General features: G+C 38.0%; 5 protein-coding genes and 1 long non-coding RNA gene across 7 annotated transcripts; 3 read left to right on the top strand and 3 right to left on the bottom strand.

Annotated features, from left to right (window-relative positions):
* The first annotated feature begins 978 nt into the window (after positions 1-978).
* LOC137722592 (WRKY transcription factor SUSIBA2-like) lies at positions 979-5,830 on the top strand. Of its 2 annotated transcripts, XM_088693167.1 has the most exons (6): positions 979-1,685; positions 2,334-2,459; positions 2,695-2,994; positions 3,103-3,566; positions 3,660-3,818; positions 4,058-5,830. In XM_088693167.1, exons 1-6 carry the CDS (start codon positions 1,419-1,421, stop codon positions 4,785-4,787), a joined length of 2,046 nt encoding a protein of 681 aa, XP_088549293.1. In that variant the 5' UTR covers positions 979-1,418; the 3' UTR covers positions 4,788-5,830. The 2 variants fall into 2 exon arrangements, with proteins under 2 accessions (XP_088549293.1, XP_088549292.1); XM_088693166.1 differs by having other exon boundaries at positions 980-1,685; positions 2,695-3,566.
* Positions 5,073-5,716, bottom strand: LOC137722594 (protein METHYLENE BLUE SENSITIVITY 1). The gene has a single exon (XM_068461636.2). It carries the CDS (start codon positions 5,714-5,716, stop codon positions 5,381-5,383), a length of 336 nt encoding a protein of 111 aa, XP_068317737.1. The 3' UTR covers positions 5,073-5,380.
* Positions 5,831-6,535: 705 nt separating the features above from the next.
* Positions 6,536-9,038, bottom strand: LOC137722593 (inositol diphosphatase DSP3-like). The gene is made up of 5 exons (XM_068461635.2): positions 8,884-9,038; positions 8,292-8,385; positions 7,967-8,024; positions 7,813-7,856; positions 6,536-7,089 (listed from the first exon to the last, which is right to left on the bottom strand). Exons 1-5 carry the CDS (start codon positions 9,036-9,038, stop codon positions 6,832-6,834), a joined length of 609 nt encoding a protein of 202 aa, XP_068317736.1. The 3' UTR covers positions 6,536-6,831.
* Positions 9,039-9,040: 2 nt separating this feature from the next.
* On the top strand, positions 9,041-9,330 carry LOC148697682 (uncharacterized). Its single transcript, XR_015961939.1, has 2 exons — positions 9,041-9,150; positions 9,184-9,330. It is a non-coding gene; the product is annotated as an uncharacterized LOC148697682 (long non-coding RNA).
* Positions 9,331-11,417: 2,087 nt separating this feature from the next.
* LOC137722441 (photosystem I reaction center subunit XI, chloroplastic) lies at positions 11,418-12,698 on the top strand. The gene is made up of 2 exons (XM_068461446.2): positions 11,418-11,748; positions 12,127-12,698. The coding sequence occupies exons 1-2, from the start codon at positions 11,581-11,583 to the stop codon at positions 12,616-12,618; spliced, it is 660 nt and encodes a 219-aa protein (XP_068317547.2). The 5' UTR covers positions 11,418-11,580; the 3' UTR covers positions 12,619-12,698.
* Positions 12,699-12,829: 131 nt separating this feature from the next.
* LOC137722443 (CRIB domain-containing protein RIC4-like) lies at positions 12,830-13,971 on the bottom strand. Its single transcript, XM_068461447.2, has 3 exons — positions 13,718-13,971; positions 13,413-13,568; positions 12,830-13,284 (listed from the first exon to the last, which is right to left on the bottom strand). The coding sequence occupies exons 1-3, from the start codon at positions 13,851-13,853 to the stop codon at positions 12,983-12,985; spliced, it is 594 nt and encodes a 197-aa protein (XP_068317548.1). The 5' UTR covers positions 13,854-13,971; the 3' UTR covers positions 12,830-12,982.
* Between the last annotated feature and the right edge of the window lie 3,670 nt (positions 13,972-17,641).

The raw sequence follows: 17,641 nt of genomic DNA, 5'->3' as shown, positions 1-17,641 counted from the left end.
GTGAAGAGGTAAAGAATTCATAGAGAGTTTCATTTTCGACATAGTTTCTTTAGCATTTCTCTTATCGAAATAAAACTACACTAATTACTAATCAATGAGCTAATATAGAAAATGTGCCAAGTAAAATGGATTTACTGTGTTTGGTACGTGAATTAAGTAAATAATACTTGGTAAGTATTGTTGCATCATGCCTAACTTAAAAGGAATACAAGCAATCAATTAGATAAGGTTAAAACTTGAATAGAGTTTGACGGAAATATTTTCTTAGTCATGGTGACATAAAAACTCATAATCACTTATCCTTTGATTTGACACTAAAAACTAGATGGTCATTTTTTTCAAATCCAAATAGTATTTGACTATTTTTTGTTGATCATCCACTGTCCAAAAGTATGAGACTCTATAGTCGATAAGCGATGAAATTAAAAGATAATAATGCAATAAAAATAGTAGAAACTTGAAGAGAAAAAGAGAAATGTTAAGAAGATTGGAATTGGATCATCTTCAAGGCAATGCCTCAGGATTCTACTGACCGGACAACATGTGCCGCTGGATTTTGATCCAATGACTACAAATAGAAGGGTCCCTCTAAAAGTTATAATGATCGTAGCCGTTAGATCAAAATCCAACGACTCATGTTGTCTGGTCAGTAGAATCCCGAGGCATTGCCTCGGAGAGGATCCAATTCCAAGAAGACTCTCTCACTTTACAGTGAGACTTTTCATGAACTCCTCGTCATTTCATTTTTTTTTACAGAACATTTTATAATATTGGTACGAGAATTGTATCAAAATATTAAGAAATTCTTCTCAATATTTCTCAAGGAAAAATTGTAATAGAAATTTAAGGGAAGAAACGAAACCAACTTTATCTAGTTTTACGTGAAAAACATTGTAAAGAAATAACACGTATTGGATTTTGGGGGGAGTTTGTTGAAGTTCATGGTTTCTGATAAGAAGAAGAGATGTGTCGTTCCCGAAAAAAGCTTTAATCAGCGTAGGACTATTAACCCACCTCTCTCTCTCTCTCTCTCTCTCTCTCTCTCCCTTTCTTCTTCTTCCCCTCTCTCTCTGATAAATCCATTTGTTCTTCTTATTGGAAACACACATAAATTTTGTACCATAAATATAGACATAGAAACTTGATCAAAAAAGCCTTTTCGTTTCCTGAATTTTGAATCAAACCATTTTTTTTTAATTTAATTTTCATTTCGATACAATAACAAGGAAGAGGTTTCAGCTCCGCAACCACTCAGGGAGGAGGAGCTGAAACCAAAAACCAGAGTCAGGGTTTTTAGAAAATTCCTACAGTTAGATGGCGAGGCAGAGTCACAGCCTTGTCACTCTAGCAGGAAAATCCGACCAGACGGACAAAAAAAATACAGTGTGTGTAAAAAAATAAGGGATTTTTTTAGACCAATGGAGCAAGAAGACGACGCCGTCACGGAGAGCAAAGCAGACGGAGGAGGAGGCGGTGGTGGTAGTGGTGGAGCAGGGAGCAGTATTAGCATTGCAGAGAGGAGGGCAGCCAAGTGTGGATTCAATGCGGAGAGGATCAACACGGTGCGTGTCAGGACAACCAACCCTTTGAATTCTCCGCCGGCGAGGTCCCCGTGCCTTACTATTCCGTCTGGTATCAGCCCCACGGCTCTGCTCGACTCCCCCGTGATGGTCCCCAATTCTCAGGTTTTTCTTTTTTCGTTCTTTTTCTTTCATCTTTGTTAATTTTCATGGTTTTTTTTTTTTTTGGTGAAATTTTGGGTTTTTCTTCTTTTGGGAGATAAATGTATGTGACTGCATATTCTTCTGGATTTTGTTTAGTCCGAAAAACCTCGGAGTATAGTATACTACGGAGCACCATAGAACTTTTCGCCGTGTGATCAAGGAAACGTATAACTTTGTATGTTTTTGGTTTTTTGGTAAACTTATGGGTTTCTGAACCGCCGTAGTATATCTGCATCTGGTTGCAAGCAATTGGTAGTAGGGTGAAAGTAAATGTCAAACAGATTAACAGTTTTTACTTCTTTTAGTATTTGGTTGCTACTCATTAATCTTTATTAGCTTATTTAACTAGAAAACTTGTGTTAAAAGGAACTAATTAACTTACCTTGTTCATTTATAATTTGGTTTTTTCAGATCTGAATTTGTCATTCTGCACTTTTGTATAAAAGTCTCTGCTTTGACATTGTTTGGTTCAAAATACAATCACCAAAAGCTAGGCATATGAACACTATGGATGTTGAGAGTTGCAAAGTCCAAAGCTTTTTCTTTCTTTGTGATGTTGTCTAGGACGTCCTGCTTGATATGTGATCTTCGATTGTTGTATTGTTCTAGGCGCTTCCATCTCCCACCACCGGAACTTTTCAATTGCGTCCTCCCAATGATAACAGCTCGCTGCTGAAATCAGGAACTCGTGAAGATGATGGTTACAGGCCGGCCTATTCTAATTTTGGAAATCAGGTAAATGCCTCAACTTACGATGCGTCCTCATATCTTCAAATCATCAATGTCCAACTGTACTTGTTTAAACCAAAATGTAAGTGTTTAAACCAAAATGTCCAAGGGGGGAGTGACTTTGATAAGTTTCCCAAAGGTACATATTTCATGTCTGAAAGTACCAATAAATTATGTTAAGAGGTTTTTGTGAGGTTGTGTTTGCATGAGTTTGGTATCTTCCCATTGCGTTGTTCCTCAGGGATCTACTGTTGACTACCAAGCTCTTGTTTTGGAGCAACAACCAATGGAGTTTCAATTCCCGATGGAGTTTTCCAAAGAAGCTAATGCAATGAACTATGCTGTGGATCCGTCCACTGATGTTAGAAACATAAGCAGCGGTGTGATTATGAATGCCAACGGCGCAAACTTGCAAATGTCTCATTCCAGTGCAGCTAGTGATCAAAACTCTCTTCCCAAAGAAGCGGTTGATGGGGAGGACATGGGGACCCATCAGTTTTCAGAAGGAGAGCATAAGGGGTCATACTCAGCTGCAGGAATGGTAAGGACCTCAGAACACGGATACAATTGGAGGAAGTATGGGCAGAAACAGGTAAAAGGTAGTGAATATCCAAGGAGTTATTACAAATGCACGCATCCAAATTGTCAGGTGAAGAAAAAGGTGGAACGATCCTATGATGGTCAAATAACAGAAATCATCTACAAGGGAGCTCCTCATAATCATGCAAAACCTCAGCCTAACCGTAAAGCTGGAGCATCGGTTGGACCATCATTTTCTTATGATGACATGTTAGAGATGGGTGAAGGTAGTAGGGCTGCTATCAAAGTTGAAGGTGGGCCAGTTTGGACAAATATTCAGTCCTGTAAGGGTAGGAAAGTTGGCTACGATGGGAGGCCTGACGGTCTGGAAAGGACATCCTCAGCATCTGTTGTTACCGAGCTTTCTGATCCATTTTCAACTACCCAAGGGAAGTCCATGAATATCTTTGAATCAGCCGAAACTCCAGAGCTTTCATCCACACTTGCTAGTCATGATGATGATGATCAGGCCACCCAAGGAAGCATATCACTTGGAGATGATGCAGATGATGAAGAATCTGATTCAAAAAGAAGGCAAGTCAATTTCTGTTTATCTCAAAGGTATCTTTTTCCAGGACGCCATGACTGAACAACATTATAATCTTCTCCATTGGTTTTTGCTTCCAGAAAGAAGGAGAGCTGCATGATTGAAACAAATTTTGCATCCAGGGATGTCCACAAACCAAGAGTAGTTGTCCAAATTGAGAGCGAAATTGACATACTAGATGATGGCTATCGCTGGCGGAAGTATGGGCAAAAAGTTGTCAAAGGAAATCCAAACGCCAGGTATGCTCTTCCTCTCTGTCACTCACTCATTCCATCGAACTTGTTAGTGTGGATCTCTATGGAGTTATGAACATAGAAGAGTTCATTAAAAAAATATAGAAGGACAGAGGATGGCATTTTCTTGGTGTAATTTATTTCTTCAATTAAGATATTAGCTCATAATCCGTATTATCACAATTTCGTTTGCATAACAATTTCTATGTATACAGTTAATCTTTGTATCATTCTTCATCCTATAGGAGCTATTACAAGTGCACAAGTGCGGGATGTTCAGTAAGGAAGCACGTGGAAAGGGCCTCCCACGATCTGAAATTCGTAATTACAACGTACGAGGGAAAACACAACCACGAAGTGCCTGCAGCGAGAAACAGTAATCACATGAATTCAAGTAGCGGTAATGGACTCCCATCTACTGCCAATGCTCAGCCAGTTCTGGTATTACCTAGAAATACCAATATTCCAAAGCCTGAGACACAAGTACAAGATCTTGCACCTCATTTTGATAGAAAAGCGGAATTCCATGACAAATACATGAGGCCTAGTTTTCTCGGGAATTTCAGTAATGACATGAAATTTGGTTCTTCCTCCCCCTACCAAATGAAATATCCTCCTCTGCAGAATACCATGCTGTATGCCTCATTCGGAATGCATGCTAATCACAATGTGGCTCATCAGGCTGGTTCTGTTGTCCCAGACTTCCCAATTTCACTGCCTATGAACCTTCCGCCACCCGGTAACCTCCCTCTCGCCAGTTACGATTTCAACAACGGAAAATCAGTTTGTCCAGAACAGCCTTATTTTTCCGGACAGCAGCTGCAGGAGATCGATGTAAGATTCCTACAGCCTAAACAAGAGCAGAAGGATGATAACCTTTATGATGCCTGCTTCCCAACAATGGATCAGTCAAGTGCAGCATTATCGTCGTCATCGCTATTCTATCACAGGGTCATGGGAGGTTATCCGTCATAATTTTTTCTGTTCTTCTGCTTCTAAAGCAGTCATCAGCCGAGGCAGATTTTGGTTTCCCGCTCGCCTCGTTCTGGTTAAAGGTTTTATTTTCTTGCAAAATTTCATTGCAGACAGTTTCCTCTTCATGTTTTCCAACTCGATCAATCTCTCTCCCTCACTAGTGTATACTGAGCTTGAATTCCGTTTTCTGGCGCCGGAAACAAAGACTGGAAAAGGGGTTTGTATTTGAAATTGTTGGAATCATTTAAACACAGCAACACAATAATCAGAGTCTTCAAACCACCATTGATATTTGATATGCTATTCATTGATAACGTTCAAAGATCAACAACATCAAGAAAGAAACTGATTTAAAAAGCACATGGAATCAATTCTCAAACATTGATTTGATCATCATCTTAGGCATAATAGAAAGCAAGACCCATAAACTACTATACATCCCATCGTAAAATTCCACTTAAATACCCTAAATAACCTTAAACCCACTTCCCAACCATACCAAGCACCAATCCCGTTCCGACCCCATTCTAGTAATTTTACCCCCCAAAGCACCGGAAAGCCTGGCTGATTCGATTCGATTTTGAACCGAAATTTTACTTCTTCAGGCTTCCACGGACGCCGGGGCGTGGCTTGTTAGCGTCCTTGACCGGCTCCGCCACCTGGGTGCTGGTGCTAGCGTGGCGGTTCACAATCTTCTCCTCCTCGAACGGGATCTTCGGATGCCGAGCTTCGTGGTGAATCTTGATCGATTTCACGTCCGGCGCCGTAATCTTACAGTGCGGGCACTCCATCTTCGCGTGTCCTCCCTTGTCTTGCCCGGTCCGGTCAGCTATCCCGGCCTTCCCGCCGCCGCGGTTGGTGGTCGCAGCATCGATCTTGGCGGCGATCTCCTTGGCCGTGTGCTTCTTGGGCTTCGCTTTGCCTGTCATCTTAGTCGATCACTTTGATCGGACGGCGTAGATGAAAACCCTAACTCTAATAGTCCGACCCTCGGACGGAGAGGACCTTAACCTTATGAGAAGATTGGGAGAATGTGTGTGGGTGCGCGGCGTTTATGGCTCAAAATATATATAGGCTTTATCTGTCTTTCACGATGACTTGGTGTACTCAGATGTACGTGAGCTCGGGTGACGTGCTCGGGTTTCATTGGTTCTTATAGTATGGGACTTGATTGGATCAACAGAGTTTGCACATATATTTTGTAATTAGCCATTGGCGAATAAGGTTGATGATTCTTTTGACTCAAAACAAACGATTACGATGTCTATGAATTATAAGTTTTGGTTCTAACCACTTTTTGATTCGTGTTGATACTTCTAACCGGTATGTTTTGACGATTGTAATGTCAAATTGGGTGTCAATTTTTATACATTACGAGTCTCTAAAGCTGCTGCAAACGTGTTATGTTTCAATTTCTTTTAATTTTTATGACAACTCAATCATCATAGTGTAAAATGTATACTAATTTCCTTGTGAGTTTTGCATTTTGTTAACATATATGCGCACAATAGAATAAACAAAATATAATGACGAAATTGACATTCGATGGAATATTGGCACAAACTAAAAATTTAGAGACCTCAAAACGAAATTAAAAGCTCAAAGGACAAAGTAAAACGAGTTCGAAAGTTCAGGTTCATTGAGCATTGATGTAGATAGAATAAGTCCAAACCTTAAGGATGCCCTTGAAATTTTAAAACCTGCAATAGTGCAGTTTATCCCTTCAAGAGAGAGAGAGAGAGAGAGGCTTGGTAAATAACATTCACTAAGTAGAAAGGTCTTCATCGATACAGAGAAATTCTAAAAGAATAAACAAATCAGTAGTAGTAGTAGTCCACATTGTCCCAAGAGATGCCAATGGAAGACCAAATCCAAAAGAAATAGTTCCGAATCGATCCTTTACCGGAAGAAGCTAACGAGGATGACACCATGGACTCATATTATACACCACAGTGACAAACCGATGTATGTCTAAGTGAGACTAGTAGCAAAGCACGAGGTAAAGAAACAAGGGCCCTCCAACTCCAATTCCGCAAGCTGTGTGTCAAACTTTCATGGTTTGGGGCTTCTGTAAATTGTCTTCTTTGTATAACAACCTCCTCTTGTTCGACCCGTAACCTTGATACTGGTAGATTATGCTGTACAGGCACTGCCTCAGCAGCATTATGTCAAATCCTTCTATAAACCTCAAATCTGTTGGTCTAGACTTCACGCCGGCAAAACGCTGGTACTCCTCAAACACAGAAGACAAACACCAATTCTGAAATTTTCGTAGGCAACCAACAAGACAACCTGTCCGATGCTGTAACAGCAAAATTGCAAACAAAAGGTGAGAAAGAACTGCCATAACCGAAAAATTGTTACAATCCTAAAAGTTCCTGTCATTAACAAGAGAAAGTGCATATTGCCGTATCAGTTTGAAATTCAAGGAGGCCCTAATGTGACACTACTCCGGATATATTATACACCGGATATATTATCTGTTGTTATATGAGGTTATACTATCATGGAGATTTGGAGAAAATGATTCCTGGCTGAAACCTAGAAACACAGATAAACTATAAGCCAGCAAAAGATAAATTCTTTAAGGAAAGATCTCTCACTGATAACAAATACATCAATAGTTAAAAGTACGGCATTCAGTTTCTGATGCTTTGCATGTTAAACAGTAGGAGCCTGAGCAAAGCCAGCCCGTTTTGGGAAATGACAGAGACTATTTTTTAAAAGCTGAATCCTATTTTCTTAGACATCTCTACATAATATTAACAATGATCAACAACAAGAATGAAATGTTTACATTGTTTGAATAAAGAGAATCCATATCGATCAAGAAAATAAAATCTCAAATCTAAATGAACGGTAATGCACTCTAAATTATGTTCTTGAAAAACTAATTTTGATTTGTTGAACACTGAAATGAAAGCTAAATTGACTTCTGAAGAAACAAGTATTGTATCATAAGACAGTGCGTCCAAGTAAAACAAATTATGACAGGCTGATGATAGATAGAACATATAAGATTTACCTTTCCACGCTTGCAGTGGATCAAAACTGGATGATTTCGCACATCTAGAAACACGAAAAAGGTTACAGTTAGAAATTATGAAGTGTAATACTAAAAATTAAATACAAAGTTAAATATAAAAAAGAAAGGCAGAACTGCCATATTAGCCCAGTACCAATGAGGATTTTCAGAGCCTCCAGGATGGTATCCTTAAGAATAGATACAGAAGGCTCCTGCATATAGACATGGACATAAACCTATCAACACAACACATTATACAACATAGCCCATATCCCATCAAACGTCAGCCAAGCATGTCGTTCCCCATTCAATTAAAACGTAAAACGTAATAGTTGTAATAATACATCTTAAATTTACAGATGTGTGCGCTCACGTAAGCATATATCAGGAGCAAACAAATAGCATATATGAATCTCACAAAAAGATTTAAACTGAACAATTTCGACAAACAATCACAGAAAGAGGGAGGGAGAGTATACCGTCTTCCCCTCAATTCCAAACTGCAGTAGCTGAATATTCTGAGACCGAAGAAACTCCAAATTCTCCTCTGGATACGGCTCGGGACACAAATATCTGCTCCAAAACCCAGAATTAATCACAATAAACGCTATATTCCCATTAAAGCAAATAAACTGATTCCGTTCTGTTTAGTCACCAGGAAATACATGACAATCCTTACAAAAACTTAAGAGTTTTTTGCTTTTTCTAATTCCTCTCTCTAGAAACAACTCAGACAACTCTCAATTAGTTTCTTGCTTTTCTTTCCCTCGATTTTCTTGGCAATCAAACGGTGTCCGAAAGTAATAAATTCTTCAAACGAATCACAGACGTTAATCAGATCCTTCAATGCAAAAACACTTAATTTACGCTAAAAACTCAAAAACAAAGACTAAAAGATATTCTTTTCCAATATTTTCCTTTCTTTCTCACGTAATTCAATTTTCCGTCGGTTTTCTCAGCAACCAAACACCTCACAAATCGCAATGCGACCTTCAAACACACACACACGCACACATGGACCGATAGATGCATGCACACGAATAAAATGCTTATAGAAGATAAAGTCTTTACATGATTGATCGAAGATTAAGCGATTTGAGGAAAGGAAAATTGGACGGCTGCGGGAAGCTGGATCTGAAAATGCCGTCCTCCACCATGGAGAAATTGATGGGCGGTTCCAAAACGTCGTCGTACTCGTCGTTCTTCATCTTCATCTGCTCTTTCATCCCTCTCTTGGTTCGTCTCTCTTCCGAAATACGGGCAGAGAACAACACAGAATGCAGAGCGCAGAGCGCAGGCGTTTGGTGTTACGAAATAGAGGAGGAGGCGGAGGAGGAGGTCATGGTTTTGGAAGGGGAAAAGGAGGAGGAGGTCATGGTTTTGGAAGGGGAAAAGGAGGAGGAAATGACGCCGTTGAGGGAGGGGGGTTGAGTTTTCATGTTTTCATGTGAAAGCGATTGGATTTTGAATTGGATTTGGATTCCAACTTTTCTTCCAACGTGTTCGAGGTTCTTGTGGACTTGTCTTCTCATCATCTAGCACCTCTTATAATCTTTTTTACCTCCATTTTTTATATTACAAAATAATAATTTGACTTGAAAATAATTTTCACATTTATTTATTTATTTTTAACTGTTTGATTGAATGAATTGAACAAAAATTAATAAATAGAAATTAACAAGCGTGTGAGTATTAAAAAATGGTGTGTAAATAACACTTTTTTTTTTGGGTTATTTATGCATAATTTTTTTTGATTTATTTAATCTCGTAGTCAGAAATAAATAAAAGAAAAAAAATGTGTGAAAGTTAATTTCGGTTTTGACCCTTGTTAGGTTTTTTTCCTTGCTTTTTTTTTTTTTTTTTTTTTGTTGGTTTGTTTTTAGTAAAGCCATAATTTGGGAGGGTGTTAGGAAGTTTCCATTGGTGTAATTCAAAAGCCACCATTCATCAAGTTTGAGATCTCTCAGGGTTCAGAGAAAATTAGTTTTTTGGCTAAACAAATTAAACCGTACCCACCATTCAGTAGATGCCAATTTTTTATTTTAGGTTTATAGGTTATAACAGCCAAATAGCTATGCATATTTCAACATAATTGATTTTAAATATTATTTTTCTAAATTAAAATAATTTGAAATATCGTGTTATGGACCAATAAAAAGAGAGAACTTAGACAAATATAACATTGATGACGGCAGTAGAAAAAATAAGGATTCTCAATGGGAAGTTGGGATAAGGTCGGACTGAGTTTAATATTTGATCGTTTCCAAGAATCCACATAGATATCAACACCATGTGGTCTGCGCTATCAAACATGTTAGTCAAAAGGATATTATTCTGTCGACGAAAGGCCATCGCATTAAGCCGGGAAAAACTGTTAACAACAGCCAGCTGAATTGGTAAAAATCGATTTTTTTATTAGATTAACATTTAAATTCAATTTCGTTACTGATATTTTCCTTGATGAGCAATTTGTAAAAATCAAATAAAAGCTAAGATCTGCTTTGTAAGTTAAAAAAAAACTTATTGTATGCCCGAAAAATAAAGGGACGTTTCGTGTCATTTTCGTTGAGATTCAATGGATTTCTTCATCGCCACTTTTATTTCCCTTTTTTTAAGGAAGCATCATTCATGTGAGCTTTCTGTAGCTGGTTTTTGAATCTGGACTACCATTTACTTAATAAAAATAAAAAAGTTGGTCCCTAAATAATTAAATTTATCTTTTAGAAAAGAGTATTGTTTTTTGAGTCCGGATCTTTTTTTTGTGAAAATCTCGAAAATCTATTAATTATGTCTGTTTATTGTACATCGTGAGGTTAAAAAATATTTTAAATATTTTAATTTAAAAATAAATATAAATAATACTTGATAAAAAATAAACACACGATATACGATGAACGAACACGATTTACATAACCCACATATCCCCACCAAAAGAATCCGAAGAGGATCCGGTTAGTTGTTTGTTTTTTAACTCGGTATAAAGTTGAAACCCTCTCTCGTGAATTGATTTATTTGATTCAACCCATCCAAATGTGACTTGTCAACACACATTCAACATTCAAGCACGCAGGTTGCAACTTTTCTCTCCTTTTGCTTGCAAGTTGGTTGAGTGGTTCCTTTTCATTTTTCTATAATTAGACACTTTCTAGTAATTTTAGTGACATTTGTGGATCATCGACGGTCAAAATAGCTTGTATTGTGTGGGAGCCTTCTCAAAACGCGTTCATTGTAGCTTATTGTTGCGTTTGGTTTGACAAATCACCTGACATTTTATTCATTATGTTTTCGTACTATTAGTATATTCAGCTGTTTGATCTTGATGTGTCGTGGAGAGGGGGAGGGGGCGGTTTCTATTTTGGAATTTGAATAGAGCGCACATTCAGCTGTTAATTGTTTAAAATCGTCATGGATGACCAGATATCGAGTAAGACGTGTTGTGGGTCCAACCCAAATTCCTATCACTAGAAGACCATGCAATCAAAACATCTAACCAAGGCAGTCCAGCCCAAATCTAAACCAATACCAAAGCGAAGATAAAGTCCTAGCCCAACCAATTTTGGAACTCAAAGGAAATAAAAGGGGTAACGTTGGATAAGGGATAAGGTTTTGGAAACACCTCATCCAGTGGAATCAGAGGGGTCTCTGACCACCACAACATCTCACTACATTTGCAAAATATACTTACCTGCCCCATATCTGCCCTCTCTCACTCTCCCATTCTTTGGTTACAACTGTGTGTGTGTATCTTCTGCAGTTGGTGCAAAAGTGATGGCCTCAGCTTCCCCAATGGCCAGCCAGCTTAAATCCAACTTCACCTCTCCGATCACCACCAGACCTGCCTTGCTCTCTCCCAAAGGCCTCTCTGCCTCCCCATTCAGGCTCTTCCCTTCCAGGAGACTCTCTTCCTTCTCCATCAAGGCTGTCCAATCGGACAAGGTACTTTTACTTCTCCTCGTCATACATTTTCACTTCATGCGTGTCTGCATTAGTGCCCTCGACTATCGCTAACAAAATGTACCGACATATTATTGATACCTTGTTAATGGTGCGTCAGTCATTTTAACCGGCGTTTTGTATAGAGAATATCGGATATGAATATACTTCTGACCTATTGTATGATTTAGCACGGTAGCACTAGCCACTAGGTTTAGTTGTCTTATATAAGTAGGAAGATTTAGGTTCGGCTCTCGTACATAGTTAACAACTTAATTATGACCTATTGTATGATTTAGCGCAAATACTAGTGTCAATAAAAGCTCCCTGAGTTTAATGTGTTTGTAATGTTATGGTATGATGATTGAATCAATGTTGCAGCAAAATTTCCAAGTGATTCAACCCATCAACGGTGATCCTTTCATTGGAAGCTTGGAGACTCCAGTGACATCAAGCCCTTTGATTGCCTGGTACTTGTCCAACCTCCCAGCCTACAGGACAGCAGTCAGCCCACTTCTCAGGGGCGTTGAGGTGGGCCTGGCCCACGGTTTCCTCCTGGTAGGCCCGTTTGTCAAGACTGGCCCATTGAGGAACACTCCCTATGCTGGGGGAGCTGGCTCCTTGGCTGCTGCTGGTCTTGTAGTCATCCTAACCCTGTGCTTGACAATCTATGGAATTTCCTCCTTCAAGGAAGGAGAGCCATCCTCCGCGCCCGCTTTGACATTGACTGGCCGGAAGAAGGAGCCCGACCAGCTTCAAACCGCTGAGGGATGGTCTAAATTCACCGGCGGCTTCTTCTTCGGAGGCATTTCGGGTGTCACTTGGGCCTACTTCCTCCTCTATGTTGTTAACCTTCCTTACTTCTTCAAGTAGACTTACTTCTTTTTATCAAACTGTAATCACTCATGTCATGTATGCCACATTGTTTGTGAAATATATTTTATTTTTGATCACTTTGTCACAACTAACCTAATGCACTTCAAATTACCATAAATTCACAATTTTAAAAATGCCAAAAAAGTACGTGTGTATGTATATGTATATGTATATGTATATGTATGTATATCAGATATCAGATGCCATATAATTAATTACAAACCCATAGATTCATCACTCATTACAGCATTCAAGCTTCAGAAAAACCATACTGGAAGATGTACGTAGCGGGGTAGACAGAGAATTCGATTTCAATTTGGATATCCTACGAACCAAACGAGCCCTTTGATCTTAAATATAATCACATCATCCCTCCACCACTCTTTTCAACAAATTTTGAAGAAGAACCATGAACAAGAGGTGGTACTGCAGCTTCAGATTGTGAGGGCACAGATAGCTCAAATTGCCTCCAAGAAACAGGGGAAACAGAGAGCAGATCAGGCGATACGAGATTATCCCAGCCCCCAAAGGGGTCAGTTGTTGCAGAGGCAGCGGAAGCTGAAGTGGAAGCGTCCCAACCTATGTGTGTCACATGTTTCACATCCGTTGGACACCCTATTTCCATATCCATTTCCAGCACTTCTTCCATATCATCCTTGTAAACTATCAGGGAAATGGCCACACGAATAAGTAAAGATAAACAAGAGCTGTCGTGGTAGTAGTCACATTGACTAGAGCGGATGTACTCCCCAAAACAATGATAACCAAATCACGCGTTCATTGAGGCTTACCAAATTGCTGAGAGAAGTTCTTGAAACCCTTGACGAGCCTATGAATACCGGTTGATATGTTTGGTTTCGGGAGAGCCAGGGATCTAAACGAGTTCTTCATGCCTTCGCCCGATAAGCTATCTTCTTCATCTTCTTCCTCTTCAGCCTCTTTAGCTCCTTTTCAGAAATCATCAAAATAACATGAAAACATAAGCTAGCTAGCAAATTAGAGAGAGACACACACTGCATGGAAGTACGTATATATATATGAGAGAGAGAGAGAGAGAGAGAGAGAGAGAGAGAGAGAGAGAGAGAGAGAGAGAGACTTATTGGAGACGGCTTTGTGTCCGGTTTTGATCTTCTGGGCGGCTGCTGCTGCACGCCGGCAACAGCAACGCTCGATTCAGAAACGCAACCAATTGCGTAAGGAAGAAGAACGAATCTTTCCATTCTTTGTCTCATTTTCCCATCAAACAACGCAAACGAAAAGAGAGATGGAAATGTGGAGAAATGGTGGTTGGGAAAATGCAAAATCGGGGGTGGGAAAATGGTTTGTTATAGCAGAAGAGTATGCGATGCACTGGCTTTGTTATCAAGTCACAATAATTTTACGTATGAAAAAGTCAAGCTACATATGCAAGTATGTTTGGTAGCGATGGAGAAGATAAACACAAATTAACATTTGCAATACTCCAATTGATGGTTATGTTTGGACGTGATTTAAACATTACTTAAGTTGGGTTGAGAAGTTTAACCTAAACAATTTACATATAATTCAGATAAACTAATTAAATGTGTACTTTTGTATACAATTACTCAAAAGTGGGTAGGGTTCTCCACTTCACTTACCTCTCTTATAGATTAAGCTACCAAATTCCACCTTTCTTCTCTCTTCTCTCCTTTTCTTTCGTTTTCTTAATTTGGACTCTAGCTTCATGTAGTGCATACCAAGGGATCTTTCTTATGCATAATCAGAGAAGGAGTTGCATAAAACGGGAACGTTAAGGTGACAGTGTCTTAAATCATTCATATGACGTCATGTGAGAAAGTTAAAACACTTGACGACAAGTGATAGATTTGAGACACTGTCACCTTAGCGTCTCTGTTTTATGTAGTTCTCTCTCAAACAATGTTGATGGCCAGGAATATCAACTTGGGTTATTAGTATTACTTACAAGTAGGGCATTAATATATGAATGATTGCAAGGATAGAAAATACAGTCGTTGAGGGAAGAAAGCTACGTTGTGTCACCACCAACCTTTATTTTATTTATTTATTTATTTTTAGTCAATTTGCTCATACCTTCTGTCCCTGCCTCTGGTTGCAAGACAAACAGCAATCAACAAACTCCGAGGCTGACTCGAGCATCGTTTGGTGTCGAACCAAAACAACAACATGAATTCTAAAACACCACTATCATCGATTTTATGTTAAGTCTTTCGTTAACTTCAAGTATTTTATCATACCACTGTGTCTTTATCTTACCAGTATAACCTCCACAGGAATGGAACAATGACAAGATAAACGACCATCACAATTATTTCCCTATCTATAAGGTCATGAGAAGCAGAGTTGCGACAATCAGTGCACACTCTGAGGTTCTTCATGATGCTATAGGCTATTGCAAGCTCTTTGCGAAAAACGAAAATGAAATTTTCTTTTTAATTTTACGAAATATTTTCAGCAAGTGTTAAGAATTTTTTCATAAGACATTTAAATTTTAAAATTGTATTTATGGTTTATTAAGCCACAAATGTACTTTTGATAAAATATTTAATCCAAAAATTAGTAGTAGGCCCAAAATAGGGTTCCACCTCAAGAATAACAATGATGATTTATATACGAATTTGCAAAACAGATAAAAATCGTGAGTAACACTCACGTTTTTTGTGAAAAATGCAATTTTTTTTATTTTCTTGAAATATTTTCCATGAGCATTAAGGAAAACATCATAAGGCATTTGTATATTTAATAGAATACTAGCCTCTTGCCACACGCATACGCGTGTGGCAATTGGCCTTTTTATATTAGGTTATGTCTTTTAATTTTTTTTTTTAAAATAACTATTTTATATTTTTATTAAAAAATTATTACAAAAAAAAAATGAAGCAAAACCATGAAACCGCCCACTAACATGGGAGTTTTTTTTTAATTAAAGTTTTAAATTTAAAATTCATTCAAAATTAAAATGTGGTGAATTATTTTAAATTCTTATGGTTCAATTGTAATTTTAAGAATTCTTGAAGGACAATTTTTGGTATTTTCAATGTTTCACCTTTTAATCCTTCTCACTTTATATATATAGATTTAAGCCACAACTAAAAAAGTAAGTGAAAAATATAGTACTGAGGCCTAAAACATGGTCAAAAACGGGTTCCACCCTCAAGAATACTAACGGAAAGTCTTACATTAATTTTCAAAACTCCACGGTGAGACGAAAGTGAAAATAAATAGATTGAACGATGATTTAAGTACGACTGGGTGAGGATTGGTAGCATGGTACCGATCTTTCCATATTCCAATTTATTTACTTTATTTGAGTAACCACTATTAAATTCAAATATCTTTCAATTTAGGTTTTAAATCGTTGATTACAAATGCTTAAATATGAATTATAATAGATTTTGCACGAAAAAATATTTTGGAAGAATATGAAGATGATGGTTTGTTGTTATGGTAAGAGAAATAAAAGAAAAATTAACAAAAGTAAAAAGGAAAAAAAATTGAAAAGTAGGGATCCGTAAGATATAGCGACTTATATAGCTTAGTCGCTATATTTTTAGCAACTATTATTGATAACAATCGGTAACAAAGTACTGATTGTTTCACTTTCTATTAATTTTTTTCCCTTTTTCCATTTAATTTTTTTCTTCCTATCTTACTTTATTTATAATTCAAAGACTTTTAGATTTATATTTATATCCTTGTTTTCAATTGTTTTGACATGGGTTATGAGAAAATCTTCACCGAAAATACATTTTGTAGAGCATGGAGATGATAGTTTGGTGTTACGGTAAGGGAAAAAAGAAAATTTTAACAAAAACATAAAATAGCGGCTTATAAATGTCCCACCCATGGCAACAATGTTTCGTACGGCCAACTATAGTTGACCTTTAAGATTAAAACTAGACTCTACCCCTATTGATGGTAGCTTATAAATGTCCACCCCCAACACCAATGCTTCATGCATGCAACAATTGTCCATCCATGAGATTAAAACTAAACTGACACAACCCGACCTAGGAAGGTCGAAGCGTGCTGGCCATCACCATGAGGTGACATAACCATAAGGGTAAGTGATGTGAAAAAGTGAATAAATTTAAAACTAATCAGAACTAATTATACTAACAGTGGAAGAGTGCGCAATCGTGGGAGTAACCCACTACAATTATTCAGAGTTTAAAAGACAATACGTCTACCAAAAAGTAGTAAAAGCAGATAAAGTACACTTATTACACAACAATGATAAGTTCATACATTTGAACCGAAGATGATGTCAGAACTGCCAAAGGTTCCTCAAGTGCCACGAAGAAATCAGCTATCTAGGTCTTGAAGGGGGAAAAACAAAGTTGAGTGGGTCAGCAAAACAACAGTCGTACGAAAACCTTTATTTTTGAACATACTAACCCCTCGCCGTAAAACAAGTATAGTTTCCTTAAAACATACTACATAGGTATGTAAACAACAATAACAACAATATAACCAGGAAATATGCCAAGTCATGATATATCAATGCCACAATAATATAATCATGTGATAAACAAGTATAATCAATGGCTCATCAATCTATGCTAGCACATGAGTTGGAGTTGCATAATGCAACATGTACGACTGGACTTGGTGTAATCAATACGTTATAGTACTACGATCACGTGAAGACTGGCGTCAAGGCGTGGTCACATACAAGTCGGAATTGCCTAATGCAATCTGTACAACATGACTGGCACCTAACTTGGATCCAAGGCGAGCGAATGGTGCGAATGTGAACATACACGTGAAGGACTGGCCCTAGCCTTGGGCGGAGTACTAACACCAGGGTGCAGCAGATGAGCATGTACAAATATGTATGAATGTCATGACAGTAATATCCCAACCATATAGCAGCATTTATCACAATTTATATCACAATAATGAATACTTGGCAATATAAGTGTAAAAGTGAATGTCATGACAATAATATCCCAACCATATAGCAACATTTATCATAATTTATTTACTTTATTTGAGCAACCACTATTAAATTCAAATA

The sequence above is a fragment of the Pyrus communis genome, chromosome 4 (genome assembly GCF_041283825.1).
Source record: "Pyrus communis isolate YQ-2024b chromosome 4, ASM4128382v1, whole genome shotgun sequence".
Taxonomy (NCBI): Eukaryota; Viridiplantae; Streptophyta; class Magnoliopsida; order Rosales; family Rosaceae; genus Pyrus; species Pyrus communis.
Note: the sequence above shows the minus strand (reverse complement) of the source record. Positions and strands in the feature narration are given on the sequence as shown.

Coding starts and splice junctions, on each gene's coding strand:
- LOC137722592 (XM_088693166.1), top strand. CDS start 1,419: ATGGAGCAAGAAGACGACGCCGTCACGGAGAGCAAAGCAGACGGAGGA. Junction 1,686..2,333: donor TGATGGTCCCCAATTCTCAG/GTTTTTCTTTTT, acceptor GTATTGTTCTAG/GCGCTTCCATCTCCCACCAC. Junction 2,460..2,694: donor ATTCTAATTTTGGAAATCAG/GTAAATGCCTCA, acceptor GTTGTTCCTCAG/GGATCTACTGTTGACTACCA.
- LOC137722594 (XM_068461636.2), bottom strand. CDS start 5,716: ATGACAGGCAAAGCGAAGCCCAAGAAGCACACGGCCAAGGAGATCGCC.
- LOC137722593 (XM_068461635.2), bottom strand. CDS start 9,038: ATGAAAGAGCAGATGAAGATGAAGAACGACGAGTACGACGACGTTTTG. Junction 8,025..8,291: donor TTGGAATTGAGGGGAAGACG/GTATACTCTCCC, acceptor GTCTATATGCAG/GAGCCTTCTGTATCTATTCT. Junction 7,857..7,966: donor GGCTCTGAAAATCCTCATTG/GTACTGGGCTAA, acceptor TCGTGTTTCTAG/ATGTGCGAAATCATCCAGTT.
- LOC137722441 (XM_068461446.2), top strand. CDS start 11,581: ATGGCCTCAGCTTCCCCAATGGCCAGCCAGCTTAAATCCAACTTCACC. Junction 11,749..12,126: donor AGGCTGTCCAATCGGACAAG/GTACTTTTACTT, acceptor TCAATGTTGCAG/CAAAATTTCCAAGTGATTCA.
- LOC137722443 (XM_068461447.2), bottom strand. CDS start 13,853: ATGAGACAAAGAATGGAAAGATTCGTTCTTCTTCCTTACGCAATTGGT. Junction 13,569..13,717: donor CACAAAGCCGTCTCCAATAA/GTCTCTCTCTCT, acceptor ATTTCTGAAAAG/GAGCTAAAGAGGCTGAAGAG. Junction 13,285..13,412: donor GAACTTCTCTCAGCAATTTG/GTAAGCCTCAAT, acceptor TTTCCCTGATAG/TTTACAAGGATGATATGGAA.